This window comes from Miscanthus floridulus, chromosome 17 (genome assembly GCF_019320115.1).
Source record: "Miscanthus floridulus cultivar M001 chromosome 17, ASM1932011v1, whole genome shotgun sequence".
In the NCBI taxonomy this organism is placed as follows: domain Eukaryota; kingdom Viridiplantae; phylum Streptophyta; class Magnoliopsida; order Poales; family Poaceae; genus Miscanthus; species Miscanthus floridulus.
In genome coordinates, this window is record NC_089596.1 from 86086966 (window position 1) to 86113668 (window position 26703).

The 26703-nt window shown below is 50.0% G+C and overlaps 1 protein-coding gene and 1 pseudogene across 1 annotated transcript; both read right to left on the bottom strand.

The window, feature by feature from the left end:
• Window positions 1-10322: 10322 nt before the first annotated feature.
• On the bottom strand, window positions 10323-11373 carry LOC136518238 (probable LRR receptor-like protein kinase At1g51890). The gene is made up of 2 exons (XM_066511878.1): window positions 11338-11373; window positions 10323-10763 (listed from the first exon to the last, which is right to left on the bottom strand). The coding sequence occupies exons 1-2, from the start codon at window positions 11371-11373 to the stop codon at window positions 10323-10325; spliced, it is 477 nt and encodes a 158-aa protein (XP_066367975.1).
• A 1330-nt stretch (window positions 11374-12703) lies between these two features.
• LOC136517413 (putative leucine-rich repeat receptor-like protein kinase At2g19210) lies at window positions 12704-26037 on the bottom strand (annotated as a pseudogene).
• Window positions 26038-26703: the final 666 nt, after the last annotated feature.

The following is a 26703-nucleotide window of genomic DNA, read 5'->3' on the forward strand; positions in this document are numbered from 1 at the left end:
GCTTTGCAGGAGGACCTTCGGCAAAACCATGATAACTAGCCTCCGCCAACGCAACGGCATGAGGGGCTTCATCGACACCTTCATCGTGTACAACAACATCGCCTCTGTCAAACAACTTTTGCAATATGGCTCAAGAACCTCTGTTGACACCTTCGACACCAAGTTCTACAACACCTCTACCCACGTCTACATCGGCAAACTTGGTTCTAAACACCTACTTCCACTACTATGACTACGTCGACTACACCAATCGTGGCTAAAAATTTGGCCACGAACGCCAGCCAAGAGGGGCTAGGGGAGTGCACTAGAGGACCAACCACTTAGGAGCGTGAGGTCTTTTGTCTGGCGCTCGTGAGCGAAGATTTATTTGAAGACCTCCGCCCAAAGAGGGATCAGAGATGAAGACCTCCGCCCGAAGAAAAATCGAAGACCTCCACCCGAAGAAGGATCAAAGATGAAGATCTCCGCCCAAAGAGGGATCAGAGATGAAGACCTCCGCCCGAAGAAAAGTCGAAAGCTCTACGGAGGTCAGCACGCCAAGACGATACCAGACTCAGAGGTGAAGACCTCGGAGATGAATACCTGCAGGGGCTTTGGAAGCAAAGGCCTGCGCATCGTGAAGGTACTAGAGGCAAAGACCACGAAGATGAAGACCTGGGAAGACCTCGGAGGCGGAGACCCGCACGCCGAGGTGATACTAGAGGCGGAAGACCCGAAGGCGATTGAAGACCCCTGCACCGAGAAGACATGGAGACGAAGGCCCATACATCAGGCCTTGGAGACACACATGCGCGCCAAAAAGGCATCAGAAGCAAAGGTCTCAAGGATATAGACCTACGCATCATGAAGGTCCTAGAAATGGAGACCAGAGCACTGAGCGAAGCCGATGAACCATGCTATAGAAGCAACAGAAGGAGCCGAAGGCCATAAATGAAGAAATCTGGAAGATAAAGGCACCCAGAGCTAAAAGCCTAAGGAATTAGTGTGTGTTTAGGTTAGAGTCATGCGCGTGCTCTTTTCTCCATGCCCTTTTTTCCCATGGGGTTTTTGGGATGGAGTTTTTAGTGAGGCGCGCATGTATGGGTTGCGGAGGGCAATCCTCGCAACCAAGATCTGGGTTGTATAGTGCCTCTTCTTGTATGAACATCTACCAGGTCATGTAGTACCGTCCATAACCTAGTAGCTGAGGGGCTACTATTGGGGGAGCCCATACGGAGTATGGGCCAACTCCCCCTTGAAGAGGCCTGATGAAGGAATAATGGCGGAGGCTCTCTCCAAGACGGCGGAGGCCTGGACGACGGAGGCTCTCCCCAAGACGGCAGAGGCCTAGCCGGCGGAGGCTCTCCCTAGGACGGCGGAGGCCTAGCCGGCGGAGGCTCTCCCCAAGATGGCGGAAGCCTAGACGGCGAAGGCTCTCCCTAGGCCGGCGGAGGCCTGGACGGTGAAGGCTCTCCCTAGGCCGGCGGAGGCCTAGCCGGTGGAGGCTTCTCCCCAGGACGGCGGAGGCTCTCCCTAAGACGGCGGAGGCCCATCAAGGGACGATCAAGTCAGCAAGGCATACATGAGGTCAGTTGATGGGCCTCTAGTGGGCGTCGGCTTAGGCCCAAGGTGAAGACATCGCGAGATGTTGTGATGAGAACACCCCTGAGGTTAGACACTAGGGCTGGAATATTCCTAGAATGTACCGTAGCAGTTGAGGGGCACTGTTGTAAACTCTGTAAAGTGGTAGTTGAGCCCTATAAATAGGGAACACTTGTAACTGTGAGCGGGAGGCTGGTGAATGAATTAATGAAACCCTAGTTCTTGTGAGTCTGTATTTGATCCTCATTCTCTCTTTCGGGCAGTGCCTCTGCCAAAGCTAGAGACCGGAGCCTCAGCCAAAGTCGAAGGCCTCTGCCCCTTTCTTACTCCCACTTTGCCACAGCCTACTGAATCCCTCGTTTAGCGACCTTCTGTCTAGAGTCTCTGACAGAGGATTTTGTCCGACAGGAATGCGCTGCGTTCAGGGACCTCCGCCCATCTTAGGCGGAGGCCGGCCTCCGCCCATCTCGGGCGGAGACCCCGACCTAAGACGAAGGCCTCCGCCCACTTCTCACCCTTGTTAGAAACCGATGTTTCAACACGTGCATGCATGATGGAGTAGCTAGCAAAATAATATAAACAAGGGACTGGCCACAGCCACGCTAGCACTCACATCATGTCCGGCCAGTGGACGTAAATTACACGACTAAGGTTGTGTTTGGTTGCCCCTCCTAAATTACACGACTAAGTCACGAAACACACGCAAACGAGTCATGACAGGGACTGGGCCCGGGCATGTGGTTGACCTTTTGACTTGCTAGCAGTCGGTCCAAAGTTGCGCCTGCCTAGCAGGACCAGTCCCTATGTCACGTTCACTTGCAGGTAGATGGAGCTCTTGAGAGGCCTCAGCTCCTGCCCGGAGATGAACGGCGTCCTAGAGCCGGTGTTCACCAGGCAAACCTAGATGAAGTCGTCCGGCATGACAACGATGGCCTCCGCGACGACTCGGGCCTCCGGCGGGTCCAACACGTTCACCGTCTTCCACAGGTTGATGCCTATGTAGAGGTCGAAGACGGGCGGCTGGTTGAGGCCGTCGTAGTTGCCGTACATGAAACTGGCACGGAGGAGGTACTTGAGCCCCACCGCGAGGGACCGGAGCGTGTAGCAGTTACACACACCGTCGACGAAGCTGCGCACGTCGCGGTAGATCCTCGCAAGCTCCGGCGTGACGCGCCGCACTATGGGAGAAGCAAAATTTGTCGAGTGCCGCATGCTTTGCCGAGTGTTGAAAATAGGGCACTTGGCAAAGCCACTCTTTGCCGAGTGTTGCACTCGGCAAAGAGTGGCTTTGCCGAGTGCCGCAGCGTGCCCGGCGCTCGGCAAAGCACGCCACTCGGCAAAGGCACTCTTTGCCGAGCGCAACACTCGGCAAAGAGCGCACTCGGCAAAATGCCCGTCAGTTGCCCGCCTACCCCGCCCACGCCGTTACCATCATTAAAAAAAATGTTTACCGAGCGCTTAACCTGACACTCGGTGAAGAGGCCCTTTGCCGAGTGCTGCGGCCTGGCACTCGGCAAAGGCCCTGTTTGCCGAGTGTCAGGCATGGCACTCGGCAAAGTATTTTTGTTTTTTTTTATTTTGATTTCAAATTTTTTTTTGTAGACCTTATCTATTGTTTACAAGCACATGTTAAAATTTAGGACCTTTTTATAACTTTTTGCTATATTTCTTGAATTAATTTTGTTTACTTGCATTTTTTCCGAAAAAGTAAATTTGAACTAATGCATGAAATAATGAAATGTAGCCATTCAAAAAATGATAGTCATGTTGTAGAGTGTATTTTGAAGCCGTATGCAGGAACTCATCCAAAATTTTGAACGCCTTGTTCGCCAAACATGACAACCCGCTTGTGGTCGGAGTGTATTTAAATTATAGAAAATGCAAATGAAGTCTGAAGTTCACGAAACTTCTCGAGGTGTCATGTGATCGCATGTGGAGGCTATGATAAAAATTTGAGAAGGTTTCGAGCAAGTTGCGACATCGAATGCCTAAAACTCACATATCTCCACATGCGATGGCGCACCACACTACAGCAGCCACACGCTTTGCCGAGTGCCCCATGCACTCGGCAAAGAGGCTCCGTCGAACCTTTTCACGGTAAAGCCTGCTTTGCCGAGTGCCAAATCTCGGGCACTCGGCAAAGGCTTTGCCGAGTGTCAAGCTGGCACTCGGCAAAGGATTAACGGCTGTTGGCCGAAGGCTCACGCCATCTTAAATTTTTTTTAATTTCTTTATCGAGTGCAACAGCCATTCTTTACCGAGTGCCATAGCGCCGAGGCACTCGGCAAAGCCTGTTTTTATTTTTTTTTTTAATTTTCTTTGCCGATTGCCACTGCCAAGGCACTCGGCAAAGCATTTTTTTTAACTTTCATTGCCGAGTGCAATGGCCATTGCACTCGGCAAATCTGGAAAATTGTTGCTGCTATTTTCCTAGCTTTGCCGAGTGCAATGGTCATTGCACTCGGCAAAGCCACAGCAAAAAAATTTTTTGTTTTTTTGCTTTTCCATGTAAACAACAGTGCATATATATATATATATTAGAAACCACAATTCAACACAATATATCAGAAACCACATATATATATATCACAAACGACCAGTTATGTCCGAAATCCACAATATATTACAAACCACATGTTCAAAGTTCACAAGTTCAATACATAAAGGCATGCCTACATAAAACCGACTCTGGAAGCGGCTCACGGTGAATGTGAGGGTTGCGATGCCCCAACTTGCGATGCCGGCGACCCTCCGAGATGGTTCGACGCCGCCCCCGATTGATGCTGCACAAAAGAGAAGAGATTGCATATGAGTGACAAGATAAAAATGTAAGCAGTTTAAAGAAAAGTTGAAAATTTTGGCAGCACCTCCCCTGCACGGGGAGGTTTCCAAAACCTACAAAAAAAACGTCGGCACAAAGGCCCACACATCAACAAATCCGGCACGAAGGCCATCACTAGGTTTGACACTAAGCATGAGCATAGAAAGTAAAGCATCCGTACTCATACTCACTGGAGTAGAATCTGGACGATGTGGTGGTGGTGGTGGTGGTGGTGGTGCAAGCAGGTTGGCTAGGATCTCCCAACCTTGTTGCAGCCCAAGTTGTTGCACGAACTAGAGCAAACCTGCTTGCTGGGCCTCCAAAGCTTGAAGCCTCTGACGCTCGGCCTCCCGCTCAGCCAGCTGGGCCTCCTGTTGGGACCGAAGTTGCTGCAGCTCGGCCTGCAACATTTGACACCAATGTTTCAATAATGCATAGCTAAGGAATGTAAATGACAAAGAATGATGAATGAAACTGGAATACTTACCTAGAGTGCCGCCACCGATGATGGCCGTTGCCTTATGGGCACGCTAGAGCTCGTGCTCGCTGCTCGGAGGCGCTGGAGAGGAGGAGTAGAGCCCATGTCGAGGATGCCGTCACCAATCCAGAAATGCCCATGCTTCTTGCCTTCTTCCACCCTCATCACGAGCTTAGGATCAAGGCGCTCCTCGGTCCTTGGATCGTAGTCGGGCCCGTGGACTGACCTTGGCGCCTCCGTGTAAGAAGTGAGGCGGGTGTGGACGCTTGAGTTGGTGTACGCCTCTGGGCCTGCAACCAGGTTGTACTCGATGTTGGACTTTGCTGGGCCCATGTGGGCCAGAGCATACGCCGTGAGTTGGCCAATTGGCTGGCCACCGTGCGCCGCCGACTGCGAGAAAGACAACAACATGTGGTAAGAAATAATGCAAAACTGAGCGCGGCTAGATAAGACAAATGGTGGAGACTTACATATGTCTTCGCATACTTGCTGAGGCTAGCGCTGCCCTGATGGTGAGGTACACCTGGCATCATCATACGGTGCTCGCTTTTCTCTTGGTGCGCCCTCTGCCAGTCCGCGTCCAACCATTTGTCCACTATAGCAGCCCAGCAATCGGGGTGGGTGGCATACCAGTTTGGAATCACCTACAAGCCATCATAAGATCAAATTAGGCATAGTTAATCTCAGAAGATTTACACTTTGTCTACCTTTGTCTACCTCCACATACCTAGAGGATTTACACTTTGGACAGTACTTTGCATCCTTGTGATCTTTCCTAAATAGGACGCACCCCTTTGGACAACAATGTATCTGCTCATATGACATCTTCAGTGCCCGAAGGAGTCTCGTTGACTCGTACAAGCTGCTTGGCAGATGATGACCCTCCAGAAGCAAATCCCCAATAATTGCCATCATAGCATCGAAGCAGGCTCGAGTCATGTTGTGCTGGGACTTCAACCCTAGTAGGCGCCCAATGGCATTTAGTTGAGAAACCATTGTCTTCTCATGTAGGAACTTCTATGCCGATTCCAACATGGCCAAGAATGCCTTAGCGCTTGGCTCTGGCTCCTCCTCCTCATCCTCCTGCTCAACCTCCGGAGGTCTTTCAGCGAACATCACATCCTCATAGTCACCTAACCATCCTTCTACCCCGCCATCACCATCAAATGCCTCCAAGCATCATCTCACGACCTCCTCTCTAGGACGATAGGCTTCACCATGGTACACACACCGGGTATAGTTTGGCATAAATCCAAACATGCAAAGATGCTTCATCATGACTTCCCTTGTTTTTATTTTCTTGTTTTCACAATCGCTGCAGGGACAGAACGTGTCTCTCGCTCCCTTAGCATCCTTAAATGCATGGTCCAAGAATTTCTCGGTCTTATCCATCCATTCATGGGTGATTTGAGCCTGACTTGGGCATCCCATGTACATCCACTCACGGTTCTCCATCCTCTAGCATATACACATAACGGTTCTCCATCCTCTAGGATTTGCTGAGTGCATGGGTGCGCTCGCCGGTTTAAGCGCATGGGGCGCAGTGTGGTGCGCCGAGCGCGTCGGCGTAGGTGGCGGCTGGTTCTGCCACCATTGTCGTAGATCCTCGCCATGCTCTCAGGTGAGCGCGAGGGTCCTCGCATGAGGGTCTAGAGGGGTGTGAGTCTGCAAGGACTCCGCTACCACCGGCGGCTGTCCCAGAGCGTCCGCCATAGCGCACTCCTGGGACGGACGGTGGCTAGGTGTCACGTCGCCGATACGGAAGCCGTCACTCTCAACATCGTCATCCATGAGGTCAAGGAAATAGGTGGGAGCATAGCTCGCCATCCCCACGAATTTGAACATGAGAGGGGGCGGCGCCGGCATCCTTCGGTGGCCCCGGGCGTATGCATCCACGGGGACGTGAGGCCGTAGGGGAACCGGACGCATGACGGTCGCGGTAGGGACAACGGGGTCCCTCTGGATAATCGGCGGAAGATAGTGAATAGCGAACAAATAACAACATGTATATTACTCACAGCGGGGTTTGAGCAGAGCGTTTGCTCAGAATGAAGCGCAGGCGCCTCGTCGTTGAAGTCGTTGGGTGTCCCGGAGCCAACGGGGGGCGCCCCTCCGACAGGCGCCGGAACGAGTGCCTCCTCGCGGAGGTGTAGTACGACGAGCCGGTCGGTGACGAAGTCCGGGCTTCCGAAGAGGAAGGCCTGGGATGGCTCGAAGATGGGTGGAACCCACATCCTAACAGGTGGGAGTGAAGAAAACTCCAGTGAGCCGAAGCGAGTCGTATCGCTTGAGCCCGCCATGGCGAAGGTGGCGGAAAAGTGGGCCATCCGATGACCAAAAGTGTCGAACATACAGCGTCTTCCCCACGGATGGCGCCAACTGTCGGTGCAGAAAGTGACCAACACGTAAATATTTGTAGTTTTGCTATACGTTGTGATCGGAGGTGGCCTAGCACTCAATGACACGGGGTTTATACTGGTTCAGGCAACGTGCCCTACATCCAGTTTGAGTCGGTCGGTGACTTTATTCCTGAGCCTAGGTGCTCGAAGTTTGTTGTGGGTTATAAACAGAAGGGAGAAAGATGGAGGGTACAAGAGGTCTGGTCGGACTCTAGTCTGAAGGGCCGAGGGTGATGGAAGCCCCGCTATGTGCTAAGTGTTCGAACGTGTGCTCGGTATAACTTTAGAGTATCTAAAGTTATAGAGGGTGAATCAACGTAAGTGAACTGATCGATCTCCTTGTTGGGAGAGAGCACATCCCCTTTTATAGATGAAGGGGATGGCTTTACAAGTGAGAGGGTCAGAGTGCGTATGCTGCTAAGTCTTGCTGCCCACGCCAGCGGGTACTAGATGATGGTAGGCGCCCACAATACTGTTTAATGTCAGATGCACATGGGAGGTTGCGTCGTCGTCTTCTGGAATGACAAATGTCGGTGCCTGCCTCACTGTTGATACCTAAAGGCATATAAGGGGTTTTACCATATTCGCCTGGCACGGTAAATGCCGGCGCCCACAACACTGTTGATGCCTAGAGGCACGTGGGGGGAGCCTTACCGTGTTTGTCTGGTATGGGAGTTGATGGTGCCCACAACACTATAGAAGAAAAGTCAGTGCCTACAACACTGCTTGGGTTCTATCATGCCAGGGAGGTCACAGGGTACTGTCCTGCATGTGTACAGGGTACGGTCCTTGGTATTGTGGTTGACTTGAGTGCCCTGCCTTACTTTCTCCGTCCGTTTCCTGGTCCTTACCGAGCGGGCGTCCCCGGTCAGTTGGTCCCAGTCGGCTCTGATTGCGCCAGTCGAAGAGGAGCTGTAAGCAGGGGTTCGGCGTATTTCCGGTCGGAGAAGCGGGTCGGAGTTGGAAGTGGTGTTTTGGCTAGACCTTTCGGTTGGAGAGGCCGTCCGGAGGCGGGCTAGAGACCGAAGCGAGCGCTCTAGTCGGAGAGGTGGGCCGGAGTCGGAAGCGGGCGTCGTTTCTCCTCGGCCAGGCCTTCCGATCGGAGATTGGATCGCCCTTCTAGCCTATTGTCTAGGTATTTGGGCCGGCCCAGGAGTTGCGCGTTGTTCCCAACGTTGTCTTCTGGGCCGATCCTTTTGTTGGAAAGCCGGTCCATGAAGGACCCCGGGTTTATGAACCCGACACCTAGGAAGCAATAACACTACTAGTGGTCAAGCTATCTTCATGGTCATTGCCTATCAAGGCTGACGCCACCCATGCTTCTAGTCCTCGTTACGTTGGCTACAGGTTGGATTATGTGCATATTGCTGCCACCTGAGGACATTGTCTCCAATGTGGCTGCTAAATGATGGCATGTGTGAGCAACCCCGTCTACCTTCACCGTTTGATCAGCTCATCATCCTATGTCGATCGTCGGCTAGAAGCTAGTGATTATGTGTACTCGTGTGTTTCTGTTGATGCTTCGAACCCATGCCTTCCTCCATGGCCTGACCACGTTGACCTCGACCTTGGCTACTTGGTGAGATGAAAAGAACGACCGTATGCATGAGCTACTCATTGGTTCTACTCAAGTCACAACATCTACAATGAGATTGAATGCATCGAGGTCCCCATTTTGGGTTTCAGTGATTGACAAGCGCAGGGGTATGTGGCTAACTTTGTTTTACAAGATTGATGAGAAAAGTTTAGTCACATTGAGGCCACATGGTTATCGTGGCTCCCAGAGATTAGATTCGGCAATGAAGGTTATTTGTGAAGGCTAAGGGCAAGGTAGTTTCACTTGGTGTTGGGAGTACTGAGGCTTAATAGCGTTATGGCTTTTGGTTATCTTTGGCCATACTCTATTAAGAGTAGTAACTTCATTAAAGTTAGAGTCAAGAACACTTTGATGCACATATGTGAGAAACTCCTAGGAAGTTCAATCATGAGTGGCTCCAATAGATAAAGAAATCAAGGATTTCAAAGAAGTTGAATTAGATGAGATCGAACTTTAAACAGAGCCAGATTTCAGGTTAGAAGGTCATCGGATCCGTTAATCCAGGCTATAGGATCTGCTGCTGCAATACTATGTGTTAGTCAGTGTCATCCACTGGATGATACATCAATGGATCTTGTGTGGACAGGTGGATAATCCGGTGATACTGTGTAGGCCTTTATCAATTTGGACATGCTCGTCACTAGAGTGCACAGTATGATTCTATTGCACTTTCATGGGTCCAATAGCTCTTTAGTGTGCATCTTATGATCCGTTAGTGTACCTCAGTGGTGACGACTTATCATCCGGTGTAGAATATCCAAGCATCTTTGGTAGTGATTTTTGAAGAATTGGAAGAGCGGAGCCACCCAGATGATTCGATGTCCCTTAGTGAGACACAATTATCATCTGATAATGATTTTTTAGCAAGGCTTTTTCCAGCGTCTAGGATCTCACCATGGAGCTCTATATATCCGGCTTATCTATGTTCTTTGGCTGGTTTGAGCTCTTTGTGCACAGACAGTTACACACATATTAAAAGGCTTAGTGAAGGGTTTGAGGACATTTCAAGTCAAGAGGAGTGTTTGTGAGTGAACTTAGTGTGCATCTTTGTGCTATTCGCTTGGAGTTTGAACAAGTAAAGATCGAATATTTAATACTCTTGGTGTTTGCCAGTACTTAGACTGTCCGGTGTAGGAGACCTTCCTGATTGGGTTTTTGTTGGGAAGCCTAGCTTCACGCTTGGTTTGAAACTCGCCAATCCCATGAGTATAGAATGATACTTCTAGTGGATCTAGAACCTTGATGACTCAATTCTTAGCAGGTGTTCCACTAGGGATTATGAGGTTAATGACAACTACTCCATACCACGGAAAAAAAATCCTATTATATCCTCGGAACTCAACATACTTTAAGAAGAGGATGTAGCAAGAATTAAGCCCCTTGCTTAATAATAAATACTCTAGCATATAAATCTCCGGGAGAAGTGACCGAAGTTGTGTAATATGCTCACCTGACAATGTCTGTACTATCAGTCGGGCCGAAGTTGCGCCTGACTAGCAGGACCAGTCCCTGTGTCAGGTTCACTTGCGGGTAGATGGAGCTCTTGAGAGGCCTCAGCTCCAGCCCGGAGATGAACGGCGTCCCGGAGCCGGTGTTCACCAGGCAAACCTGGACGAAGTCGTCCGGCACGACAACGATGGCCTCCGCGACGACTCGGGCGTCCGGCGGGTCCGACACGTTCACCGTCTTCCACAGGTTGACGCCTATGTAGAGGTCAAAGACAGGCGGCCGGTTGAGGCCGTCGTAGTTGCCGTACATGAAGCTGGCGCGGAGGAGGTACTTGAGCCCCACCACGAGGGACCAGAGCGTGTAGCAGTTACGCGCGCCGTCGACGAAGCTGCGCACGTCACGGTAGATCCTCACAAGCTCCGGCGTGACGTGCCGTCCCTAGGGATAGGGCACGAGGTGCGACGGCTGAGGGTTCAAGCGGAGGAGGAGCTCAAGCCCAGATATACAAAACCCCAGGTTCTATAGTCCATTAGACATTAGTAAACTAATGAGAAGAGAGACATAGAACTAGCCAGGCAGACAAAAACTAATATATATAACAAATAACGCTTAATTGAAAGTGCTCAAACAAACAATACATCATTAATAATAGAAAGGTATCTAATAGAGAGCTTACGATAACTAAATGATCAAATATGTCTTCACAATTACACCATCATAATCAATAAAGTCATCTTTATAAATCTTAGCAAGCTCAACAAATTATCTGTATCTCAAAGCTGGTAAATCAATTTGTCGGATCAAGACGAGCAACACATCTCAAGAGTTCAGTTGATCTTTCTGGAAATTGATTGTTTAACTCACAAAGAACCTAATCAATGACAACAATGAAAATCCCATGATGAAAATGTTGGTAGTGTGTCACTAATTTGGCACCACAAAAATTCGAACAACCTCTAACTGGTATCATAGGAATGTCTATCTTCGTTTGGACAAAAAAAAAGCTTTTTACCTCTTCAAAAAGATCATCCCAACCATTTTTCCTCATGGCATTCATATTTCTCATCACAGAACCAATCCATCCTACTGGACCAACAATATTCTGATTTTTCTTTTGCAAACATTGTGACGGTTCTTAAGTCACCCCAAATACTCTAATCATAAGATATAATATGAACACAATTTTTTTCTCGGCCATACCACGAGGTACATATTTCTTAAGAGGAAGAAGAGTTGTTAAAGTATAAAGCAAGCGGGAATCCAAGGATTACCGCACCCAACTAAAAGACCCAAGAACTCGTGCAGGAACTACGCAAAGGGGAGACGCTCTTGCAATACAGACTCTTGAACAGAGCTACGACGTGCGTGACCATTGATGTCGCGCACACTCCCCACAAACACAGATGATGTATCCAAGACAAAGCACCACTGGTCCAACATTGATAATATGAACACAAATTCAAATGACTCCATTCTTTGTATCAATCCAGATGTTGTAGTTTTATTTTCCCCACCTGTTCTATCTCTACTAATATTCTCTAACACAGTAACACCTCAAGTATAAAACCCCACATGAGCATAAGATGTGTCGATGTTTTATGATGTGTACCCCACCATGTGTCACAAGGCCTAGCGAGACTAGTTTCTTTGTTTTTACCTCTCCCAGCAAACATGCACGTGCTTTCAGAATGAGCTTTGGTCCCAACTGTTTTCGAGTGCTAGCTCTGACCGGAACACGTGTGTTTTTTATTTGCTTCATTTTTATTTTTTCATGCGTTTTTATGCGGCTTCAACAACCAGATTGCTGAGCTTCAAAACACTCGTAAGCTGAGCAGATAGCCCCGGTGCGGGAATGACATGCCGCTGTGCGAGCCTAGCTCCACCACCATGAGGCTGCTGCCCTCCCTCCCCGCCCTGACGTCCCCAGATGCTGCCTAGCCTCTGCCTCACCGTCATTGGCGCGGGCGCGTCTGGCCTAGCCCCTCCCGCTATGCTCCAAACTGGTGGAAGGGAATGAAGAGATCGACGCACGGGCCCAGGGTGGCAGTGAGATAGGGTGAGAAACGTTGGAGCTTGAGCTCTACCAAACACATTAATGAAATCCCAACTCCACCGTACAACTGCTCCATGGTGGAGCTGATGCTCTAGAACTGCTTTCAAAGTTAGAACTCTGTCAAATAGGCCATTTATATATGGAAGCTTTCATGATAACAAAAAGGGAGTTGCTAGGAACGGTACGGTGAGCACTGTACCTTGACATTTGAAAGCTCCTCCCCTGGTTTCATGGATTTTGCCAAAAACCATTTGGATCAGCTAATTCCAACAAAGAGATCTAGATCCAGCGAACAACAGGATACTTATCACTAAAGAACAAAAGGGGAAGTGTCTCACCGTGAAAAGCAAATCCAAGACAAATACATCGATTACATGGTCTTACAATGAAAAATTGTAAATTGAAGACACTCCAACCGTCTGAACATTTCCGCATGCTTTGGCATATGCGTTTCGTGCATATATCAATTGGTCTTCCTCGTTTCTTTTCTTTTTGGTCCATTTCATATGTAATGGCTATACATGTACCAGCTTGGTGTGTGTGTGTCTATATATATATATATATATGTGTGTGTGGTTGCAGGGATTTTCTTATTTCATAATACATTGGACTGAAAAGTTCTTCATAAAAAATGCCTGAACATTTCCATGTGCCTTGGTGAAACAGGCAACTAGTCTTTACCTCGTGTCAGGACCTGTAGCCAATGCACTGCTGTGGCTCATGTCAGTGGATTGGTTAGCAACGTGCGCATTGTAACCCAAGGTCGTGTCGCCGCTGTCTCCGTTGGAGAAGAAGCTTTTGTTGGCGTCGCCCCCGGTGCGCCCCTTCTCGAGGTCGAGGCACTCCAGGAGCTGCGCCACCACGTCGGTCATGGTGGGGCGCTGCGCCGACGCCTGCTCGGTGCACTGGAGCGCGATCTCCGTGGCTTTCCACACGCTGTTGACATCATGGTCGCCTCCCATGGACGCGTCCACCACGCCCTCGATGTCGCCGCGTGCCAGGTGCTGCCGTGTCCACTGGATGACGCTGGTGGGCTGAGGGCTGTGCAAGATAGGAAGCCTCCCTGTAACCAGTTCTAGCAGCACCACGCCGAAACTGTACACATCGCTCTTAGTGGTTGGCTGCATTGTTGCCTGGTACCTGCACGTCCATCCATGTGGTCTCAATTGTACTATACTAGTCTCGTCGTTCATAAAAGCAAACCCTATTGCTGGCCTACCCCTTTTGAATATAATGGATATGGATGTATCTAAATCTGTTTTTATTATTTTTCTCTGTCCAAGTGTACATCTGTATTTGAAAAAAAAACATGAGTTTCGACGGATCTCGGGTCGGCCGGGGCCTTTGTTCCCCAACTATACTACACGGGCATTGTCGCCGCCGTCCGTGATTCTTCAGAACTCCGCATCAAGCCCCACCGCCGCGCCATGGAGCTACTAGCTCTGGAAACTCCGACACCCTTCTGCAGCTAGCAATTCGATCTGGTGCCGCGTACTGCCTCGCCACCTCCCTGAACCACCCGGTGAGCTTCTCTGCAGCATCCACCAATCTTCTACTGTCACCGACTGCAAGAGATGAGGGTGCCTGAGGGAGACGCGCTCCGACCAGCGGGCGCCCACGCCGCTGGCGGCCACGACCGCAGACCGGAGGAGGAAGGCCCCATCCCGCTGGCTCCCAAGAAGCTGCCAGCAGGGGAAGGTACGGGAGAAGATGCAGGTCCGGAGCTCCTCGACTGGGGATCCATTGAAGACGAGGATGGCGTCTTTGGCCAGCTGTCGACGGGCAAGGTCCAAGATCCAGATCCGGCGGGCTCAGAAGCTGTACAGACGGGCGCGTGGCAAATCTCGGTTGCTGGAGAGCTACGCGTCGATACAGAAGGGCTAAGAGGAGATGCAGGGGGTGCAGGCGCAGTTACTACCGTCGCCCACCTCGACTTGGCCGGCGCCGGTGGCACTGCTGTGGCTAACCATCTAGTCCCCATTGGCACTCTTCAAGCAGCCCATCCGGCCTACCTGGAGGCGCCGGAATCATCCATGCGGCAAGGCTACCTCAATAGCCGGCAGGCTATGGCTGCTGGTGGATCGGGAGGGGGTGGAGAGTGCACTGAATCTAGCAATCTTCATGGCCCTGCCCTGAACTCTGCTGGCGCGGTGTGCGACGCTGCGGACCACATCATCAATGGCCCTCAGCCGGCATCAACATCGATGCGTGCCTCGGACCGGAGGGCACAGCTGGCGCGCGCGAAGGGAGCCTGGTTGGACACCGTAGGCGACGCGACGCGCTGCGGCGATGCTAGGCACATTAACCCCTCTGCTGCTGCACCGGCGACGGAGGCGCGCATGGATGGCCACGGCAAGTGCGAGGTAATCGAGAAACTTTCACAAAATTGTGTTGCTGCGTCTGAGCTTTACCGTCCCGAGGCATCGAACGATCCAATTCGGGGTGCGCCGAGGGGGAAACGGAGTTACTGCGACACTGTGCGCTCGCACGCATCACCTGCTCGGGTTAATGCCCAACAGAGCCGACTGCATAGCAGAGTGAAGCCCCAATGGAGGCCGCTGCTCGTGGCGGGGAAGTCTGGCCCGCCGGCGGGCTATAAAACCTCCTTCGCCGGTAGGTGCTTCCGATGCCTTGGACAAGACCATAGACTTGCATATTGTCGAGACCCTCTCCGCTGTCTGGCTTGTTGCCGCAGCGGCCACCTTGCCCGTCACTGCCCTGCAAAGCAGGCGGGTTTCCATTGCCCCCTGATCCAATCCAGACTAAAGGCCCCTAGATCCTCCATCCATCCCCGCCTTCTCTTCCCTGAGCAAGTAGCGCCTAGCATCCAGAGCCGTCTGGTCTTCCCTCCGCTGACGCAGGGGGAAAGCGAGCCGGAGGAGGTGAGGGGGCGCGAACAGGAAATTGTCAAGGAGCCACCAACCCCGGCGAAGGAGGAGCTGATGCCTGGTACCCGGGGATGCCAGAGAACCGCCCTGCTTCGGGCAGTGCGGCAGTGATTACTTTGCTGGACATGACGGCGGAGGCCACCAGGCTCCGCACCAAAGCTGTGCTCCTGGTGGTGAAGGCCAGGCTGCCACATGTCGACATCAACATTGGTGACGTGAGCAAAGTCGTGGCCGGCTGCGTTCGCATGCCGCCGAACGAGATGCGCACGACGCGCCACCGCCCGGAGGACTTCATGATCGTTTTCGAGGAGGCTCACCAGAGGACCCTGGCACTCCAGGTTGGTGTTGTGCGGGTGAAGGGCGTTCTCTTCAGTATCATTCCGTGGCATGAGCATGCTCATGGCGGGGAGGTCACCTGGCGGTACCACGTCAGGATGGCCATCGAGAGCCTGCCTAGACACGCCTGGAACCTCGCGGCACTCGGGGAGATGCTGGGCGAGGTCTGCCTCTTCGACAAGATTGACCGTGCCACGTTCCGCCAGCAGGATTCGGACACGCTATACTGTTGGGCCTGGATGTGGTTCCCAGACCTGCTGCCGCGCGCCAAGACGGTGACTTTCTTCGAGCACGATGCGGGCCAGGCGCCACCGGTGGCCGAGACAGGGGGCGTGGCCTAGGGAAGTGGCTCCACCTCCGCGTGGCATGAGCCACAACCTGCTCATCCACCTCAACTTGGTAGAAGACTGGAGCCCCCCTAGGACCCGTACCCCTAGCTCGAGGCAGAGTGGGGCTCCCTCCTCTGTCTCTTCTGAGTCGGATGAGTACCCCAGGATCTACAACTTTGATGACTGGACTCCTGGCATGCTAGACGGCCTCCGCATGAGGCCAAGGGCAGATGCTTGCCGCCCACCTCCTAGGGGCGCACCTGCCAGAGGACATGATGGCGACAACGGAGATGGTGATGGCCAACGGTGCCACCCTTGGGGCTTCCTTGACCGGGGCAGGCAGGCACTCAACCTGCTGTGCCATGCTGGAGACTCCACCAGCAATGGGGATGGTAGTAGACAGCGCACCCACTCCCCACCACTGGCCAGGCAATGGATTGCTGATGTGGGCGATGAGGCATTAGGAAGGAGGCGGTCATGGCAGGCAAGCTGGTGCGTGACAGACACAACTCCCCGCGCATGCGTGATCCGCTATGGCGAGACGATGCCGATTGGGAGCACCACAGATCACGCTCCCCTATGGCCAAGTCTCAGTATGGGGAGGTGGCCATGGTGGCTGATGCGGAGATGGACTTCGGCAAGGGGACCTCGGCTCTGCCCTGCTCATGGGGACACTTCCCAGGGCGGTAGGAGCGCCCCCCCCCCCCACCACCAAGGCACCCAGACCCAATGCTGGACTTCTACAAGGAGACGTGCACTGGTGACATCTGGTCTGCCCTCACCCACCCCCTTGGTGACTACGACCCGATGATCGGGGAGGCGTTGGTGGTGTGTGAGGATGCGATGACCAGGTCGCTGTCTTTCTCCCTGCCTAGAAGCCCATTGCTGGAGGAGCAGCGATCTCCGGTGTATGTGGCCAACTCCAAAGCCAACTGGGACAAGCTTAAGGAGCTGAACAAGGCGGCTGCCCTAGGATATGGCAATGTGATCCACTTCAGACCTGGGGGCTGGGGTGCAGCAAGAGATTGAGGGCTAGGTGATCACCACTGGCATCACCGAGCAGGTTGCGGAGCTCATACTGGAGGACCGTAGGAATGCCATTGTCGAGAGCATGTTTGTCCCTTGCCAGCAGCCTGTCCTAGAGATGCCGGCTGCACCAAAGCAGAAGAGCAAGGCTGCTGACCAGACGAAGGTGCTGAAGACTGCAGTGGGGGCTTGAGGAGGAGCACCAGGCAGCTGGCAAAAGGCTGCTCTATGTCGGTGCACAAGCGTGCAACTCACAGACTGATCAAGGCATTCGAGACAGTGGGGCCAAATGAGCCGATTGGGGATTAGGCGTTGGCAGCCTTTGCCAAGCGCTTTGCCGCACCGCTATCCCCACAATAGATTGCAGCAGTGCGGAAGCTTACTTCGCTGGACAGCGGGCCGGTGATTACCGCAGTAGCATAGTTGGCGGCAGTTGAGGGAGCTGAGGCCATGGAGGATGGTGGAGCCTGAAGGGGTATACACTAGAGCCTAGGCAAGGCAAGACTGTGTTATGTTAATCAGTAGAGTGTTATGTGTAAGGGGGCATTGTAGAGCGGTGTCGGCAGGGATCATGTCCTACCTTTTATCGGGTCAGTCCGTCAAGGGAGTAGCCATGTGTTTGTGTCCTGATTGGGAGAGAGCTATGGTACAAGATTCTTCCAATGCAATACTTAGGACTACCTCTCACGCTTGGAAGGTTAAGAATGGTGCACCTGCAGTACATCCAAGATAGAGCTAAAGGGAGGGTGGCTGGCTGGCAAGGGCGCCTGTTGAATGTTGCTGGCCGCAGGGAGTTGGTGCGCTCTGTGCTTAGCTCCCTCCCAGTATACCTGCTGACAGTTGTGAAGGTACCCAAAAACTTCTTGAAAGAACTGGACAAACTACGTAGAAGCTTCTTGTGGGCTGGCGACAAGGAGCTTACTGGAGGGAAATGCAAGGTTGCATGGAACAAAATATGTACTCCAACAGGCAACGGTGGCCTAGGCATCATCGAACTTGAGAAGTTCAATCGTGCACTGCGGCTTCAGTGGCTCTGGTTCTCATGGGATGACACAGCCAGACCCTGAAAAGGAATGGAGCTACCGGTTGACAATAGTGACATTGCACTCTTCAATGCTGCTACAAGTGTGGTCTTAGGAAATGGGAACAAGGTTAAGTTCTAGTTCTCTCGCTGGCTAGATGGTCAAGCACTTGCAACCTTATACCTGGCCTTGTTCAGACATAGCAAGAGGAATAACAGAACAGTTTGTGATGCCCTGGATGATGATAAGTTGATCAGAGATGTCGACTATAGCATGACAGAGCGGGTGGTTGAGGAATTTATATCACTGTGGACTTGCTTACAAGGAATCATTGTCCAGCCGACAGATGAGGATAGGATCACCTGGCTCCACACAGCGGATGGCCAATACACTGCAAGATCGGCATATAGAATACAATTCCGTGGAATGGCCTCATCCATGACAGCTGAAATCACATGGAAAACAAAGGCGCCGCCAAAATGCCGCTTCTTCACTTGGCTGATGCTGCAGAACCGCATTTGGATAGCTGCAAGGCTAATGCTTAGGCAATGGCCAAATGACTACTTTTGTCAACTCTGTGTAAGGAACCTGGAAACGGTCTCACATCTTTTTCAGGAATGCGGCTACTCGAGGAATGTCTGGGACAAGGTGGGCTCCTGGATCTCGGCGGCTGCTCTAAGGCCGACACACTGGACACCGATGGAAGATCTTGGGCAATGGTACGCTGACATGGGCAACAGTGGGACAAGAGATGCAAGAGACGGGGTACGCTCGATGATCATGCTGACAACCTGGGAGCTATGAAGGGAGAGGAACAATCGGGTTTTTCACAGATCCTCGAGAACGCCGGAGCACGTCTTCAGAGCTATACAGGAGGAAGCAAGGACATGGATACGGGCCGGAAATAGAGGACTAGAAGGAGTGCTGCCTCCACTGGAGCAGCCTCTTGTAGATGCTATAAATCCTATGTAAGATACAACTGTAAAACGTAGGGGTGGCATGACACTCACTAGGATGTGAAAACCATGCAAAATGGGCGATCCTTGTGCCAAACCTTGTAAATATTATGCTCTTCCCTTATCAATGAAAGCCAGTGACGGATCTTTCGGAAAAAAAACATAGAATATCCAACAGTTATCCGTATCCGTGATGAATAAGAACTTAGTGAATGAAATATTTTAAAAGTATCTTTATGACCGATAATATTAGCTTCAATATTATTAATGGTTATCCATTAGGTCATCTCTATGACTAATGATATTAAACTCAATATTCCTTGCATATATGTTGTTGTAAATTATTTTATTTCTTGGATGCATTTCTTTTTTACACTTTAATTTATAGATTTGAATCTTATGGCATTTTTTTAGATAAATCTGATGGTATGTTATTCACTTTAATCCCTACTTGCACAATAATATTTTTTTCCCAAAACTATCGATAAAACAAATAGATAGTCGATATCAACTAAATTATGTAGATATTTGAATACGGGTTCGAATTTAAACTACCCGTTTTCTATTTGTATTCAATAATATTCAAATTTGTATTTGTATCTGGCAAAAATATATTTTCTATCAGTGTCTGTTCCATTTCCACCCCTAAACTTCGGAGTTACTGATGGATAAAAGAAGCATAATTTCATGATCATGGAGGCATGGACGTACTCTGGATCGACGTATCCTGGTGTGCCAACAAGTGTGTTTGTGGACGCATGAGTGTAGGTGTCACGATCCAAAGCCTTTGATAAGCCAAAATCAGCAACCTTGGCCTCCAGTTTCGCATTCAGTAGGATGTTGGTTGTCTTCACGTCCCTGTGAATGAGAGGCGGGTTGCAGCCCTTGTGCAGATACTCTAGCCCTACATTACATGTCATCACTCACACTTCTAGCACAAATAATCAAACTTTTAACAACAAATATGACTTATTGTACATGAAATTTATAGAATTGTGTACCCTGCGCTGATTCCAGTGCTATTCGAAGTCTCTGCCCCCAAGTTAAGTGTTTTCCTACAGACAGAAGAATGATAGCATGCGAAATTCAGATCAACAAAGGTGCTGGGGGGAAAGGGAGCCTTCCCTCGAGGTCATTGGTCATAATGTTTTCCAGGTCCCAGACTAGGAAGGAAGGAGAGAAGTTGATCCTCTCACTGTGCAAACCGAAGGAAGTTCTAAACTGCTAAACAATATGCTACGTACCTGCAATGTGCTCTTGCAGGGATCCTTCTGACATGTACTCGTAGACGAGCGCCATGTACACCCCATCTTTGCAGTAACCGATCATGGACACGAGATTCTTGTGATGGATCCGTGTCAAGATCTGTGCCTGGAGAGGTGGCCAGAGATGATGACGACTAGTCAATTTCCAAGGAGCCAGAAATTCCCGGATGAATCGAACATGTCTCTGGAAATACGAATTGCATGCATGCGTCTGAAAGAGATGGCCGGCTACCTCCGTGAGGAACTCCTTGGCACCCTGATTGGACGACTGAGACCTCATCTTGACCGCCACCTGAGTGCCATCCTCCAAGAAGCCCTCGTAGACGTATCCAAAGCCGCCCCGGCCAATTACACGCTGGAAGTTGTTGGTGATCATCTCTAGGTCCTCGTATGTGAACCGGCGGTTCTCAAGCCGCAGCGAGCTGCGTCTGTGTTCGTCGCCTGCAACAATTAGAGCAAGGCTCGTGGAAGTCTTGTCCCGGGGCTTCACAGAGACGTCCACTGACCCTGAATGCACCGGCAGATCCGTGGTCCTAGCTCGTTCAGGATGGCCGATGGCAAAGAGGACATGGCTAGCTAGAGCGCGGTCAGTCGATGTTTTATAAACTTACCTCGCTTATTTCGCCGCAGCAGCAAACAACATAGCAGTACTGTCAGTGCCACCACAACCAGAGCCATAGGAACAGCGACGTAGATGGCTACCTTGCTCTTTCCTTTCTCCGTCTGACATGAATCCCCGTTGGTGCAAAGGTTTGGATTATCGGCATAACTACACACAGATGAGAGAAAGTCAAGATGCTGTCAGCCAGGAAATTAAGGCGGTATCATGCATGTCTGCTAGAACAAAATTAAAGAGGATCCGTGAATGGACATTAGATTTAAGGAGCCGTCTTGGATTTTTTTTAGAAGTCCAGGGGGGATTGATCCGCTGAGCTGATTCCCCGTCAAATCTCTGAAAGGTGTAACATTTATGTGAGCCAACGTGATGCTGATGAATGCATATATTGGTTCATAAAAGAAATTAAAATCTCAGGAAACTAATGAAGTTGGAACGTGCAGAATTTGTCGAGTTAGCAGACTTACAGAGTTGTCAGTGACGGTAATTGTGACAGGGCGCTAGGAATTGAGCCCGTCAGGTTGTTGTGCGACAAATCCCTGCAAAGATATCTATCAGATATTACTATGACTACGAGGTTGAAATTAGCAGATCAAGAACTAGAACTCCACACGTACAAGGATTGGACGGCCTTGAGATTTGCGAAAGCAGATGAGATGTCACCGTTCAGACCACTGAACGACATGTTTCTGCAAAATTATAAGATTGGACGCGGTTTAAACACGATCGACAGCTACTATTACCCATGCAATGCAAACCGCAGTAAAAGCGAAGTAGTGTTCTGCGTAGATGTCATGTGACAGAACCACTTACACGCCAGTAATTTTTGGAGGACTGGAAATGGCATAGCTGCACGTCAGACCATCCCACCTAAAGTCTCCGCAACGCACGGGATCTCCCATCCAGTTTTTCTTCACCTGATACTTCGCCTTGATAGCCATCATAGCAGAGACTGTTGATCGTATTGTACTCAAGTTGAGTTTCAGTTCATCCGGTATGGTAAGTGTCAGTGCGTCTATATATATGGACTCATGCACGAATGGCACATACCGTCCTCCGAGTCCGTGCCAACGTCGGTGGTGGAGATGACGGTGAAAACCTCGGCGGCGTTGATGATAGGCGGCAGCGTTGAGGTGGCTGTCTTGACGATGGAGACGTTATACCGGGTCTGGTCGCTATAAGGGCTGGTACCATAGACGTAGCCACTGTAGAGGTGCCTTGGCGTGTAATCATTGAGACCACGGCTTGTAGTTGTTGATGTTGATGTTGAACTGGCGAACGCCGCCGCCCTGCAGCACATCGGCGAAGTGGAAGACCGGTATGTACCCAAGCGACGGGCCCTTGGACTGCGGCTTAGAGTCCCAGTGGAAGTTGATGCTGTTGGCAGCGTCACGCGGTGTGATCGCCGTCTGCATCACCTTAGACGGCGCCTCGAAGAGGTCATTGTATTCGTTCTGCACCGTTTCCGTCGTGGATATCACGGTCCAGTCGGTGGCGTCAATTATAGGTATCCATACTCTGTCGTATGGATCGTCAGGGTACCTGACCATTCAATTGTTTTCACGGACAACAATTGGTCAATTTAAATTGATGGATGGCTTTTTCTAAAGCGACTTTGAGCCACAAGGAAAGACTCAGACTCAGCCGAGTTTTTTTAACCTGTTCAGCATCAACATTTCCCCACAGCAAGGTATGGGATCGGTCGGGTTTTGCCGGTGTTTTTTTTAATGAAACAGGTGGGGTTCCCCCTACTGGATTTTTATTGAAATTAAAAGACAGTTGTTCCACTGGATACAATTAAGAAACAAAAAAGGAAACCAAAAAATTAACGCAATTACACAAGGGCTTCTAGCCATGAATTAAACAGTGGTTGGTATCTAGCTTTTGCTCTGAGCTTAACTAGAACAAGTTCCTACCGAAATACGCTTCTGCAATGAGTCACTGAATGAATAGATTTGGTAGTTTATATGATTGTAGTTAGATATTGCTATATGTATCCGGTGAGGAAAATATACATATATATTTGGGGTGTGCAGTTGTAGAGGCCAAAACTTTTTTTCATTGTCGAAAAAATGTATCCAGTGAGCTCTAATTAACTCTTAGTCTCTAAACTCTATATATAGCAGTCTGAGAGGCTCGATCAATCTAACCCCACGCATATATCCAATCAATCTACTATGCTTTCATGGTATCACGAGTTTAGGGTTTTATTCCATAGCTGAGACTTCCGTTGTTGCTGCTACTCCCCTCCCCCCACCCCCTAAGGAGGGTCTTAGCTAGATTATATGGTCTCAGCTAGATTAATCTCCATCGAGGGCAGCATCCTGTAGTTTTGTTGGGACCAATCTAGATGATCCTCCCTATGTATCATCATCAAGCAGCATGGGGAGGTATCTTAAGGCATCTTCCAATCCGTGTTGTTAGGCCCGTCAACCATGAGCACTATTGAACATGTGATCATCTTGCACCCTGATGCGTGGCACCGTGACTGTCGCCATGAGGGGCTACACATCGAGGGTGCCATCACCAGCTAGGATGTGTCATGCTTGGTTGTGTTGTGGTTCTCCAAGGAGATGATATTGTTATTCTTTTTTGTTCGAAGATCGAGGTTGTGTTACCCTATCTATCGACTCCTTGATGTTCAATCGTCAACTCTCCCATGAATGAGGTTGTCATTGCATAATCTCCTAGGAAGCAATAACACTACTAGTGGTCAAGCTATCTTCATGGTCATTGCCTATCAAGGCTGACGCCACCCATGCTTCTAGTCCTCGTTACGTTGGCTACAGGTTGGATTATGTGCATATTGCTTGCCACCTTAGGACATTGTCTCCAATGTGGCTGCTAAATGCTAGGCATGTGTGAGCAACCCCGTCTACCTTCACCGTTTGATCAGCTCATCGTCCTACGTCGATCAGTCGGCTAGAAGCTAGTGATTATGTGTACTCGTGTGTTTCTGTTGATGCTTCGAACCCATGCCTTCCTCCATGGCCTGACCACGTTGACCTCGACCTTGGCTACTTGGTGAGATGAAAAGAACGACCGTATGCATGAGCTACTCATTGGTTCTACTCATGTCACAACATCTACAATGAGATTGAATGCATCGAGGTCCCCATTTTGGGTTTCAGTGATTGACGAGCGCAAGGGTATGTGGCTAACTTTGTTTTACAGGATTGATGAGAAAAGTTTAGTCACATTGAGGCCACATGGTTATCGTGGCTCCCAGAGATTAGATTCGGCAATGAAGGTTATTTGTGAAGGCTAAGGGCAAGGTAGTTTCACTTGGTGTTGGGAGTACTTAGGCTTAATAGCGTTATGGCTTTTGGTTATCTTTGGCCATACTCTATTAAGAGTAGTAACTTCATTAAAGTTAGAGTCAAGAGCACTTTGATGCACATATGTGAGAAACTCCTAGGAAGTTCAATCATGAGTGGCTCCAATAGATAAAGAAATCAAGGATTTCAAAGAAGTTGAATTAGATGAGATCGAACTTTAAACAGAGCCAGATTTCAGGTTAGAAGGTCATCGGATCCGTTAATCCAGGCTACAGGATCTTCTGCTGCAATACTATGTGTTAGTCAGTGTCATCCACTGGATGATACATCAATGGATCTTGTGTGGACAGGTGGATAATCCGGTGATACTGTGTAGGCCTTTATCAATTTGGACATGCTCGTCACTAGAGTGCACAGTATGATTCTATTGCACTTTCGTGGGTCCAATAGCTCTTTAGTGTGCATCTTATGATCCGTTAGTGTACCTCAGTGGTGACGACTTATCATCCGGTGTAGAATATCCAAGCATCTTTGGTAGTGATTTTTGGAGAATTGGAAGAGCGGAGCCACCCAGATGATTCGATGTCCCTTAGTGAGACACAATTATCATCTGATAATGATTTTTTAGCAAGGCTTTTTCCAGCGTCTAGGATCTCACCATGGAGCTCTATATATCCGGCTTATCTGTGTTCTTTGGCTGGTTTGAGCTCTTTGTGCACAGACAGTTACACACATATTAAAAGGCTTAGTGAAGGGTTTGAGGACATTTCAAGTCAAGAGGAGTGTTTGTGAGTGAACTTAGTGTGCATCTTTGTGCTATTCGCTTGGAGTTTGAACAAGTAAAGATCGAATATTTAATACTCTTGGTGTTTGCCAGGTACTTAGACTGTCCGGTGTACGGAGACCTTCCTGATTGGGTTTTTGTTGGGAAGCCTAGCTTCACGCTTGGTTTGAAACTCGCCAATCCCATGAAGTATAGAATGATACTTCTAGTGGATCTAGAACCTTGATGACTCAATTCTTAGCAGGTGTTCCACTATGGATTATGAGGTTAATGACAACTACTCCATACCACGGAAAAAAAATCCTATTATCCTCGGAACTCAACATACTTTAAGAAGAGGATGTAGCAAGAATTAAGCCCCTTGCTTAATAATAAATACTCTAGCATATAAATCTCCGGGAGAAGTGACCGAAGTTGTGTAATATGCTCACCTGACAATGTCTGTACTATCAGTCGGGCCGAAGTTGCGCCTGACTAGCAGGACCAGTCCCTGTGTCAGGTTCACTTGCGGGTAGATGGAGCTCTTGAGAGGCCTCAGCTCCAGCCCGGAGATGAACGGCGTCCCGGAGCCGGTGTTCACCAGGCAAACCTGGACGAAGTCGTCGGCACGACAACGATGGCCTCCGCGACGACTCGGGCGTCCGGCGGGTCCGACACGTTCACCGTCTTCCACAGGTTGACGCCTATGTAGAGGTCGAAGACAGGGCGGCCGGTTGAGGCCGTCGTAGTTGCCGTACATGAAGCTGGCGCGGAGGAGGTACTTGAGCCCCACCGCGAGGGACCAGGAGCGTGTAGCAGTTACGCGCGCCGTCGACGAAGCTGCGCACGTCGCGGTAGATCCTCGCAAGCTCCGGCGTGACGTGCGCAGCCGAGATGTTGTAGTTGTCGCCGGCGTCGTCGGTGAACGCGGCGTCCGGGGCGTACGACAGCGTGGTGGTGTCGTCCACGTAGCTCGTCGTCCCCGGGAAGCCGCAGTCGATGCTGATGAAACCACCGGTCTCAGTGGCGGTGGCAGCTCGCGCGAGCGCGAGGCAGAGGAGTAACAACCACGGCCTTGCCGCCAGTGCTCCCAGCTTTGATTGCCTCATTGCCTTGCCACCACCTATTCTATTCTCACTGGAGCCAGATGCCCAGATAGTATAACTGTCCGAAGGCTTCTCTGTATTCAAGGTTATGCATGCATGATGGAGTAGCTAGCAAAACAATATATATAGTGAGCAGACCAACAAGGGACTGGCCACAGCCACGCTAGCACTCACGTCATGTCCGGCCAGTGGACGTAAATTACACGACGAAGTCACGAAACACACGCAAACGAGTCAAGACGGGGAATGGGCCCGGGCGCGTGGTTGACTTGTGGACTTGCTAGTCGTCCACACGTCAACGACCTTTAGCCTTGCTCGACGCACGACTTGGGTGGCGACCACCGTTCGGCCCGTGTGGCCCATGATCAGTTTTTCTCAACATTACTGCACACAGGCTTTTTAAAAGCAACTCTCTAGATGCCCCTCACGACGTTAGTGACGGATTCAGAAACTGAACTAAAGGCTAAATAATACTACTTCGTTCTAAATTATAAGACATTTTATTTTTTTCTAAATTTGTAACTTTTTCTACACATCTAAATACATGTTATGTTTATTTAGATTCATAGTAAAAGCACTATGAATCTAGAAATGCCAAAACGTCTTATAATTTAGAATGGATGGAGTATAAGGCTAAAAATCATACTAGCCATAAACTAATAGATATAACAAATAACGCTTAATTCAAAGTGCTCAAACAAACAATATATCATTAATAATAGAAAGGTATCTAATAGAGA

Bases quoted from the DNA above. Each gene is read 5' to 3' on its own strand.
- LOC136518238 (XM_066511878.1), bottom strand. From the start codon at position 11,373: ATGAGGAAAAATGGTTGGGATGATCTTTTTGAAGAG. The intron at 10,764-11,337 runs GTAAAAAGCTTT...CCCTATCCCTAG, and splicing joins GGGATGATCTTTTTGAAGAG to GGACGGCACGTCACGCCGGA.